Source organism: Rana temporaria, chromosome 3 (assembly GCF_905171775.1).
Source record: "Rana temporaria chromosome 3, aRanTem1.1, whole genome shotgun sequence".
Taxonomy (NCBI): domain Eukaryota; kingdom Metazoa; phylum Chordata; class Amphibia; order Anura; family Ranidae; genus Rana; species Rana temporaria.
In genome coordinates, this window is record NC_053491.1 from 372,173,345 (window position 1) to 372,185,652 (window position 12,308).

At 44.2% G+C, this 12,308-nt stretch overlaps 1 protein-coding gene across 1 annotated transcript in view; it reads right to left on the bottom strand.

Moving 5' to 3' along the window:
* Positions 1–7,182: 7,182 nt before the first annotated feature.
* Positions 7,183–12,308, bottom strand: part of DERA (deoxyribose-phosphate aldolase) — a 33,557-nt gene continuing 28,431 nt past the window's right edge. Inside the window, exons 7-9 of the mRNA XM_040345503.1 lie at positions 9,774–9,886; positions 8,215–8,364; positions 7,183–8,033 (exon numbers count right to left, since the gene is read on the bottom strand). Coding sequence (XP_040201437.1) covers positions 7,977–8,033; positions 8,215–8,364; positions 9,774–9,886 — 320 coding nt within the window. The 3' untranslated portion in view covers positions 7,183–7,976. The remainder of the gene's footprint in view (positions 8,034–8,214; positions 8,365–9,773; positions 9,887–12,308) is intronic.

Here is a 12,308-nt window from a genome sequence, read left to right on the forward strand (position 1 = left end):
TAATCCGAAAGGAACTACAAGAAAAACAGAAATGGAAGGCGCACACAACTAGTGCATTACCAGAGATAATTGCGGCTTTGAGTCCAACCAGAAGCGACGGTTCTGCCAGCTGGAGAACCTGTCGTGGTTGGAGGTAGATGGGAAGCTGTTGCCACTAAGGGACCATCCACCTTATTACCAAGGGCCACAGCGAGTAGCTGAAGCAAGTACTGGAGCAGAATTCTCACCAACTGGGACGGTGAAGAATCTGGAAACTTTAGTGGGTATCAAGCCAGGGACCCAGCCAGCAGAGGTGATGCTTGCAGAGAAGCCATGTGTGTCAAGCCAGAGACAGAGCAGGCCAGTGGGGTGAAGCTTGAGAAGTATCTTGAGTGCCAAGCTAGGGACCCAGCAGACAAGTGGACTTGACGCTTGAGGAAGATACTACAGTGACGATTGGAGGAGCTCATGGGATTCAGTAGCAGTGAATTATTTAGTCTAGTGCGAGAGAGACTGGGAGCTCAGTGGGCTGAAGAACTTCAAGAAGTGATTGTAGTGAAATTGAAGGAATCGTTACACTTTGTGTTAGAAACTGTTAAAGACTGTTGCCATAAGAGACAGCATTCCTACACTTGCAGATGTGGCGTCTTGCTGGATGCCTTTCCCTGCATGGCTGTCCTCCTGTTGAAGTCTGGGGGTCTGCTAATTAAACCTTGCAACTATCTAAGAGTGCCCTGGCCCTAACCCTCGCTCCCAAAGTTCTGATAAGAGAAAAAAAATCACTTTGCATTCAAGAAGTGTCTGGCGCCCAATGAATCTACCTTGCATGACACCCACCATATACAGAAGGATGTGAGCTATATATGGCCCTGGAGGTTCTCAGACTGAAGGAGGCCTGAGACCTTGCTACAAGGGGGTATGAGAAGATTTTTATGGGGGTAAACACCAGAGAAGAGGGTACGAGAAAACTTAAATGGGGGGTAGATACCAGAAGAGGGGGGGGGGGGGGGTAAGAAAATAAATATGGAAAAAGACAAAAGGAGGAAGGGGTATAAAAATATTCTCATGGATATAGACTCCAGAAGAGTGGGTATAAGAAGATTCATGTGAGAGTAGACACTGGAGGAGGGGGTATGAGAGTATTCTTATGGAGGTAGACACTAGAGGAGGGAGCCCAAAAGCCTCAGTTAGAGAAGACAGGCCTGTGATCCGCTTCAGCCTATTGGCTATTAGTAGAAAATATCATTCAGTCTTTCCCGGCGGATCCGTTCGCTTTCTCTTGTTTGGAAGCTGAAATATTTATCAGGCGAAAGGCTCGTTTTTCTGCACCTGATGTTACAAAGTTGAACGCTGCACTCTCCGGCTGGCAATTAGCCAACGTGAGCTCCTGTGTCAGCGCTGGGACAGAGGAGACATGAAAGAAGATTTCTGCTTCTCTTCTAGAAATACATTATTAAACAAAGGAGTCTTCTCAGAAAGAAAAACAAAGCCGGAGCAATCTGCCCGGCGTACCTTGTTATTGTGCTCATGGAGCGCCTCAGAATCGCCGGCGTGTCACCGCTGCCACCCGGCACTAAGAGGAGAGATAAATATACTTTGTTTACAATTAAGAGCCAGATGTATATGCCGAGTGCCTAGTAACAGTAGCCAGTCGGAGTTTCTCCCAGCGGGGACAGCTCTCCGCAAACTGAATTATGTAGGAACTCATCAGCTTCGCAATGTTCTGTGACTGCAAGAAAACATTGTATCCATAAAGGAACAACATGAAACACGTTTGTTTTCTTTAGAACAACATTCATTAAAGAGCAAGAAAGAGATTGCCGAACATCAATGTGACTGAACCTTTGTATCGCCCGTTGCCGAGAACAATGTTCAGAACATCTTCTGTACCGGAAAACACTTTGCAGAATACATCATTTTCTGTATGGAGATGTTACAGGGTGGAGCTTCTCTGCTTAGATTCGACTTGATAAGTATATAAAGGCCTTGCAGGCTTCTAGGCAACAGCGAGTTTAATAGGGTTTTATCCATCTTTACATGAATACAAATAATCGCCCCTAGCTCCAAAGTCAAAAGTCTGGGAGTCACGTTTGACACCTTCATGACAATGGACGCACAAATAGGGTCAGTAGTCAGCGGATCGCACCATTTGATGCGCCTACTACGCAGACTCATTCCATTTATCCCCAAAGAAGACGTAGCAGTCGTGGTGGGAACAATCGTAAATTCCAGACTGGACTATGCAAATGCCCTTTACCTCGGGCTCCCCAAGTACCAAATCGCTCGTCTTCAAGTCGTACAGAATACGGCCGCAAGACTTGTGACTGGGAAAAAATCTTGGGAATCAATCTCACCTTCACTGAGATCCCTTCACTGGTTGCCAGTGAAAGACAGAATTGCATTCAAAGCACTCTGCCTGACACATAAGTGCATCCATGGGAAGGCTCCTAGATATCTATGCGACAAGATTAAACCGCACAATTGCAACCGCATTCTGCGTTCCACCGACCAAAAATTGGTCATGGTTCCTAAAACCAAATACAAATCTAAAGGAGAAAGAAGGTTTGCTTTCCAGGGCCCCAGGCTTTGGAATGCTTTACCAACCAGCATTCGGTTGGAGCAAAACCACCTGTCGTTCAGAAGGCAGATCAAGACTCTGCTTTTCTGATGGCATGAGACACAAACAACCAGCGCCCAGAGGCGATTCAGTTCGCATGTGCCGCGCTATATAAATTTTTCATTCATTCATTCATTCAATACAAATATAATTCTAATTCCCCCCAACCACAACTGAATCCTATCCCTGACTCCTATGCACTGCCTAATTGTAATCTGACCCTTAAACCTCTTCCAAACCCAACTCGGCCTTAACCCTAATCCCCCAACGACAACTGAATCTCACTCAGGATGCCAATGCACAGTCAAACCCTAATCTGAGCATAAAATGTTTCCCTAACCCAAATCTAAACCTAGTTTTAAACCTCTAGTTTACCAAAATTCAGCCATAAACCTAACCTCCAACCACATCTGAATTTCAACCCCAACCCTTATACACAGCGTACCACTATTTGAAAGGTGAAATATATTCTTAAAGCGGAGGTTCGCGCCATCCTACCGACACAATGCCGGTGTTTTTTTTTTGTCAGCACATACCTCTTAATCCCGATTTTCACCGCACGGCAATCCCGCGGGAGTGGGCGTTCCCAAGCACTGCCTGTGATTGACAGGCTTCCGAACGGCGCATACTGTGCGTCACAGGTTGCCGAAAAAACCCGAACGTCGGTGCGGCTCTATACGGCACCTGCGCACCAACGTTCGAAAGCTGTGACGCGCAGTATGCGCCGTTCGGAAGCCTGTCAATCACAGGCAGTGCTTGGGAACGCCCACTCCCGCGGGATCGCCGTGAGGTGAAAATCGGGATTAAGAGGTATGTGCTGACAAAAAAAAAAAAACACCGGCATTGTGTCGGTAGGATGGCGTGACTTTGTATGATGTCAAAAAATGTTTTAAAGGGTGAACCTCCGCTTTAACCCAGCCATAATCCCAATTCCCCACCAACTACAACTGGATCTCCCCCATGTGCACAACTGATCCCTAATCTGAACAAAAATTCCCTTAACTTGCCTCTAACCACACCTGAATCTCACACCTGACTCCTGCGCACAGCCTAACCCTAATCTGAGCCTGAAACCTTTACCTGACCTAACCCAACCCAGCGATAATCTTAATCTCCCAGCAACAAATTAATTTTTTATTGAATTGTTTTATTTAAACAGAGAGAAGTACCACAGGGACAACACCATGAAGTACAGAGAGTAAGCATAGAAACAGTCATAATACCATATATACTCGAGTATAAGCCGAGGCACCTAATTTTACCACAAAAAAAATGGGACGTATTGACTCAAGTATAAGCCTAGGGTGTCCATCTGCATGCCTCACTGTGCCCATGACTAGGCTGACGTTTAAAATGGGAGTCTATGGAAGGGGTGCCGGCTTTGGAAAAAAAAAAAAAAAATTGGTGCTCCCCGGCTGTAGGTCCCCCAGACAACAAACTTTGCACACTTATAGGGAAAGAATGGGGCTACATGTGTGCCAAGTTTCAGGTCCAGTAGACCTACGACCGGCCGGTACCGGTTCCCAGAATTCGATTCGAGCCGAAGGGGGGCATTTTCAGCACAAAAAAAAAAAAAGTGCTGAAAAACTCAGCTTATACTCAAGTATATACGGTACATAGTCATAGGTGGTGATACAGCTCATTACAATTCGTAATAATACAGGAGGATAGATTAATGATGGGTATATTGTGCCATTTTAGATTGTACATTTGGCCTAATCTTCTTGGTACATACTTTTAGTAGACCTAGTATGCAATCCCTTGTCCTATGAAGGTGTTATTGTATATTTGGCGGGTATATACAGTGTCGCTCCATGAGTCCACGAACATGGATCCACAGAATATCTACGTTCTCTCATACCTCATTGAGTCGTTCGCAGAATAGGAGTATGACAGGAGCGTTTGCGCTCTTTAGGTGGCAGTGTCGCTTCCCGAGGGCCTGACCCTCTTCCGAGAACACAATAATGTTCCAAAGTGTCCAGGTTTTGGAGTACTGTTCTCACCTGTAGTGGGCCGTGAGAACCAGGTCCTATAAATTAATTTTACCCCAACCCCTTATGCACAGCATGACCCTAATCTGAGCTGAAACCTCTCATTAACACTAACCCATCCATACACAACCTTAAAAACCAAAAAGGTACAACTGAATTGTACCACAATCAGTAGATACAGCCTAACCCTAACTTGCGCTAGAAACCCTGATCCAACCTCCCCCAACCCTGAAACAGCCATAAACCCAATTCCCCCCAGCCACAACTCTGGGAGTAATTGTAACTGCCAGCCTTGCAATGCCTCATGGGAAATATAGTTCCACAACAGCTGGAGAGCCCCAGTTTGCCTACTCCTGCTGTAGTGGTTTACAAGGGTTGTATTTTTGCATGCAAACAACCTAAAGAACTCCACGAGGGGCTAAAAATAATACTATCTGATGAGCCGACTATAAATATTGTTCTTTGTATAATAACCTCCCAATATATGCAATCCAAAAGTTAAAATTAATTTAACTTCTGGTAAATGGACTATATCTTTAACAAATGGAAAATAAACGCCCTGCTGCGAACAGAAGTTGTAAACGTGCACAGTGATTCAATCTTGTATCTCTTACAGGACTCTTCCAAACTCATTCTACACTCTACCATCATAGACATACATAAAGCTGATGATCAACTCAAAAAAACAGGATCAGTGTCTGCGGACAGTGGTCAGCCATCCCAAAATAAAAGGACCTCAAGATTCCCTTTGTATGAAGGATTATATTTGTGCACCTACCCCCTTCCCATCACTTTTTGTTCCTCTGTCTTGTACAGTAACCTTGGGTGTCGTCGTCCTCGTTTCCAATCCATTCTCTCTGCATGTGGGAAGATGGCTAAGCAATGGAGGCTTTCTGGTAAAGGTCTTCTGGGAGAAATACACTGAATGCTCAGCAGACTCAGTAGGCCCTGTAAATCTGGGGATCACCAAGTGAGCATTGAATAAAAATTATATATTGCTACTCAGTCGTTTTACTTTACTAATATTTACCATAAATGTGTGGAAATAATAGCAGCCCATGCCAGAACAAGTTAGGAATTGTACATGCATCCATTGCTTTATATACCAAATCAGAAGGGACAGGCTGAACACAAAACACCATAATATGGGTGTACTGCACACACAGTGCACAACATCCTGACATACCACACCCACAGTGTATAACATCCCAAGGTACAAAACCCATAGTGTATTACATCCTGACATACCATACACACAGTGTTTATATACTGTGGGTGTAGTACCTAACTGTTTTAAACATCCAAAATATACTGCACCCACAGTGTTTAACATCCTGAGGTACCACACCCACAGCATATAACATGGCGATATACTGTAACCACCGTATAGAACATCTCAACTTACCGCACCCACAGCATAAAACATCCCAACATACTGAACCCACAGAATAAAATATACACAAACACACACACCCCCCCAAGGTACCACACCCACAGTATTTAATACCCAAATGTACCACACCCACAATATATAACTCCCCAATGTACCGCAGTCACAGTATACAACATTCCAACCCTCAGTATACTGTATAAGCGTACATACTCATATACTGCACTCATCACATACTATGACACACTTGCATAAACCATGTGTACCATATCAATGTAACACACTCATCTTATATGACACATCCACAAAGCAGGCACACAACATACCGAACATACTGGGGTTGATTTACTAAGGCGACATTCACACCATCCATTTGAATGGGCCTCCCTCCGCTCCAAAAGAAGCTCATGTACCACAAGTATGCACAGAGCCAGGAGTGTTTGCGGTCGTGATTTTTGCCACAATTGTAGCACGATTTGTTGCTTGACAATTGTGGCAAAATTGCCCCCCCTCCCCCGCATTTGGAGTGCCATTAAGAAAGAATGGCATCGCAAACACACTCTGCCGCAATTCTGGAATCATGGGCATAATCACTGCAATTCTGTCTGCGATCCAGAACGTTAAGGTGTGAATGGAGCCTAAAACTAGAGGGAGTATTAAATCTTGTGCAGCCGTCAATGGAAGCCAATCAGCTTCTAACTTCAGCTTGTTCAAATTAAAGGGTCACCAAATGATTTTTTTTTTAGCTAAATAGCTTCCTTTACCTTACTGCAGTCCTGGTTTCATGTCCTCATTGTTTGTTTTTGCTCTGATGTTGCTGTAACTCGGCTCTGTTCTGGATACTTCCTGGTTGTCAGTTTCCTTTGGACCACAGTACTGGGAGCTTCTAGTTTCGTTTTCAAACCCAACACTGCTCTATGGCTCTGTAGAGCACAGAGGCAGCATAACATGCAAAATTAGACTGAAACTAAAGGTACATTATACGATTGTTTATCTATTTTTAATCTTTTTAAAAGGAATCAGTTAACTATTATGTTTCTATACCCTGTAAACAGTCATTTGAGCAAAAAAAATAAAAATGTTTCCTTTACAACTCCTTTAAGCTTTGACAATAAAACCTGGTAGCTGATCAATTTCTATGCAGATCTGCACCAGAGTTTGCACCAGTTTTAGTAAATAAACCCCACTGCATATTACACAGGAAATGTGTTGGAAGTAATTTTACTGACAAAATCAATGCACGAAATGTATTTGGATTAGTGAAACTGCTACAAGTTACAGTTTATTGCATATGCTATATGAGACATTCTGCTGAAGATATAATAATATCAGGATAGATCAGAAGAGGTAGGAGAAAATCAGTTTACCGATTAATGTTCAGATTTAAAATTACAACAGTTACAAGTGCTAAACGTCTTTATAAGCTCACAAATTAAGAAGGAAGCCCTTACTGCATGCTGTACATCACATGAACACCACAGTGGAAAACAGCCGATGGCAGTTTTTCTTGGAAACCGCATTGATGGGGGCTGTCATTCCAACATGATGGGAATCATCACAGTTCATTTCCAATTCAAGGTTGTTTATCACCTCAGTCACACCCCTCTCTGTGTGGGAGCTTAAGCCTGAGCACAGGCAGCGCTCTCTCAGAGCGATGGCAGAAAGGAGCGCCATCTCTTTAGAGCAAAGGCACAGGGAAGCCCAGTCTCTTTAGAATGAAGGCGAAAAAAGAGGGAATGACTTCTCATAAGAATGAAGGTGGGGAAGAGTACCCTATGCTTCAGTGTAAAGGAATGTAGACAAGACAATCTCTGAAAGACTCTACTGCCTCTCTCACTGCCCGGGTGGGGAGAGTGGCAAAAACAGGAGGGAGGGGCCATCCAAGAATAGTCCAATTAAGTCCTGAGGATAAATATTTTTTATGAGGTATTCATTAAGTCTCTAATTTCTTCCTTCAGCTTTTCTGCTCTTCTGCCAATATCTGCTGCATCTCGGCCACTCAAGCCATTGGGAGGTCATGGTGCGCTGCGTACCTGCCTGTCACGTGATGGTAGATCTGTCCCAAAAAAGTCAAAACAGCCATGTTAATAATAATAATAAGTACTATAAACAATTACATTTTAATGAACACTTTTGCTTTAGACTAAAGACAAATAAAAATCATGATAATTCTGATTTGAGTTGGGATCAACGATCACGTGTGGAGGTCAAACAACTCGTTCAGCGCTCTACTGTACCTGTCTTTCAATATCCGACAGCAGTGTACTGGCTCCAATACGGAAAAGTTCTGGCATTAGCCACACATCGCCCAGCTCTTCCTTGATCAGAGACAGCCATACCAAAGCCTCCTTCGCACTACGAATGCCTCCAGCGGGTTTAAACCCTACCTAACAGAAGACATAATAAGCCTCAAATAAAATAACAAAACAACCAGACCATCATTTTCCTCATACTGTATCTGACACAACCTCCAACCCCATCTTACACAAATGTAGCCCCTCCCTCCAAGTGAAAGGACCACCATACCTGCCTTCCCTCATACCTGACAACACCATCACACTCATCTTATGTGGCATTTGCCATCTACCCTCACTCTAACACCATCCCCCTACTGTGTAAAAGTACACTCACTACTCTGTATAACAGGACTATTCCATCCTGTGTGCATACGGTTGTGGCGTATTTGCAGGGCGGTTGTGGCGCATTAGTAGAATGGAAATGTTAGCTGGTTGCTAAGAAGCAGGCCGGGAAGCCGGCCGCCACGTCCTTAACAACCAAGTCATTAGTCATCGGCTGTCAGCAAGCTTCCCTGCTGACAGCTGAAAGAAAGAAAAAAAAAAAAAAACACACAAAGGGTCCCCCCAGTCCAGACCCTTATCCAAGCATGCAGCCCAGCAGTTAGGAAAGGGGGGGGGGGATGAGCAAGAGCCCCACGCAGGACCATTTCTCCGGTCTTCCCGGCCTGCTCCTTAGCAACCAGCTATTGTAAGCACTTATGGTGCAGATTTAACAAGCCAAAGGAGCTTGTCAACTTCACTGCAAACGTACATAGGGAGTTTAAGGGGGCGTTTTTAATGCTCATTAAAAGCTCATCTCCTGCACCTATTCACGTGCATTAACGCTATAAGAGCGTTTGATAAGGGTCAGTATTTTGAGCAAGTGTGAATGAGCCCTTACACGCCTACTACCCTTTCTTGAGTGGCCAGACTGCCATTCCCCTCCTGAGTAACTGGCCCTACATTCCCTTCCAGAGTGACTAGACCATCATAACCCTCCTGAGAGACCAGACTGCCATTACCCTCCTGAGAGACCAGACTGCCATTACCCTCCTGAGAGACCAGACTGCCATTACCCTCCTGAGAGACCAGACTGCCATTACCCTCCTGAGAGACCAGACTGCCATTACCCTCCTGAGAGACCAGACTGCCATTACCCTCCTGAGAGACCAGACTGCCATTACCCTCCTGAGAGACCAGACTGCCATTACCCTCCTGAGAGACCAGACTGCCATTACCCTCCTGAGGGGGGGGGGGGGGGAGTCATGTGGCCACCTGGCTCCTAAGGTACTAGACCCACATTCCCCTTCTGAGGAACCAGATGACCATCCCCCTCCTGAGGGACAAGACTGGAAGTCATCTTCTTGGTCTCCGCCATAGTCTCTTCCCCGTCTGTAGTACTAGAGTACACCTGTGTGACAGGACTATCGCTATCCCCCAGTTTTAAAACTGGGGGGGGGGGGACAAAGCTTAAAAAAACAGTATGAACCCACGCCCCCCCCCCCCCCCCTCCGATTTACCTTTATGCCAGTCTTCCAGTAATAATCCCGAATTGCTCGAACCATGACTAGGGCGACAGGGTAAGTAGCATTTACAGATTCCTTCCCAGTGGAAGTTTTGATGAAATCAGAACCTGCAATGAGATGGACAGAGAGCTTTATCAAGGCATCAGTCAGCAGCGGTGGCTGGTTTTGTGTCCTCAGATTTAGAACATCTACACAGATTGGTTAATTTCATTTTGCTAAAAAAAGGGAAAAAACAGAATGTTACTTTGGTAGTGTCTTCCCCAATTTTACTCCTTTATATTTATTGGAAAAATCCAAAAGCTGTTTTCCCCAGTTTTTTTATGTTACGCCATTTTAAAAGGCGAAATCCATTTCCCTAATATGGTTCAACTATTTATAAACAAGATCAGTTATATCCCCTCTTTTTCTCTCCAAAGTTTCCTTTTTATTAAGCACATCCTTGGTCAGCTGAAGTTCATTATTTTTATATTTTGAAGGAAAACAGTAGAAGGCATTTCCTTAAGATTGGGTCATTGTTTTTTGCTGTTGTGTTGTTTTCTCCACTTGAAAAGGCTTTTTTTTGTATAGAAGCAAAACCAGCAAAATACAATATCTGTAAAAGTGGAATACTGTGATTGATTTATAGCCCAAAATATTTGGTCTCATCACAGAGATGGAACATAATGCCCAAAACTGGTACATACATTCAAAATCATTAGACTGCCACCATCACTACTATCAGTTAGCACAGGGGTAGGCAACCTGTGGCACTCCAGCTGTTAGGAACTACAAGCCCCATCATGCCTCTGGGAGTAATTGTAACTGCCAACCCCATCATGCCTCTGGGAGTAATTGTAACTGCCAACCCCCCATCATGCCTCTGGGAGTAATTGTAACTGCCAACCTTGCAATGCCCCATGGGAAACGGTGTTCCACAACAGCTGGAGCGCCACAGGTTGCCTACCCCTAAGTTAGCAACTGACACCCCAGATACTAAGAATGTTCAGAAAAAAAAAAAAAGAAAAAAAAAAGGAAGGAAGATGGATTGTTTCAGAAATTATGTAAATATTGCAGATAACAAACCAAATAATACGCTGTTGTAAAATATTCCCCCCCCCCCCTTTATCCACCTCACCTGATGCATACATGGAGTCAAAGATCAAAAGCCCCTCTTCACTCAGAACATGGAAGAGACCAAACACGAGTGAGCTCACCCCTCATCACCCAGAACACAATGGAGACCAGATATCAGTCAGCTATGACTTATCATCCAAACATGAACAAGACCCTACACCACTTCATCACCCAAAACATGGAAGAGACCAGACACCAATCACTTACCATCACCCGGAACACAGAGGAGACCAAAACACCAATTACTCCTCATCACCTAGTACATAGAAAAGATCAGACACCAATCACTTCTCACTCCTCATCACCCAGTACACACAACACACCTCTCATGACATTACAAGCAAGAGATCATACACCAATCATCTGTTTCCTCATCACCAGGAAAATTGGAAGAGGCCCTACTTAAATCATCTCTCACTCCTCATCAACCAGGACACAAATAAGAAGCCAGTCCCCAATCACTTCTCACTCCTCTTAACTTGGTACTTGGATAAAATGAGTCACCAATGACCTTTCGTCCCTCTTGATCTGGTATGTAGAAGAGACCAAATACCATTCACCTCCCAACCATCATCACCTAATACATGGAAGAAACCCTATAAACAATCACTTCTCACACTTCATCACTCGGAACAAAGAAAAGACCAAACACTAATCATCTCTCATCACCCAAAACACAAAGGAGATCCTACATCACTCACCTCTCACTCTTCATCACCGGAAAGAAACATGGAAGCGTTCACACACTAATCTCTTAACATCACCCAAACACAGAGGAAACCAGACACCAATCACCGCTCATCACCTGGTACACAGAACAGATAAGACACCAATCCCTTCTCACTCATCACCCAGTACATACAGACATACCTCTCACCTCTTTTCTCATCACCCTGAAAATGGAAGAGACCCTACACCAAAGATGGTGCTGCTATAAAACCAAAGACAGTACAAAACAGATTATAGCGCGCACATGCAAAAATGACATTTATCCTGCAAGGCCATCAGTATATAGGAAGAATCCCTTCAGTTCTCGAATATAGAGGAGTTTATCTCCCAAGGTTGAGACATTAGGTTCTTTCATTCTATTAACAGGTTAGGACCAGGGCCGGATTAACATAGGGGCTATTGGAGCTGCAGCTCCAGGCCCCTTCCTCAAGATGACACTTCTCTCCTACATGTAAAAATCATCATTTGTTTTTTGCTAGAAAATTACTCAGAACCCTCAAACATTTAGAGATTTTATATATATATAAACACTAAAGAGCCCACTAACATGCCAGGTTTTATGTATTACCTTGGGGAGATACAGACTAGAATACTGCAATCACTGAGCAGCAAATCATATCACCTGTGACGTATTTCAGTTATCTTGCAAATCTGGCCTGTTAGTGGGCCCTGAGGACAGGGTTGATG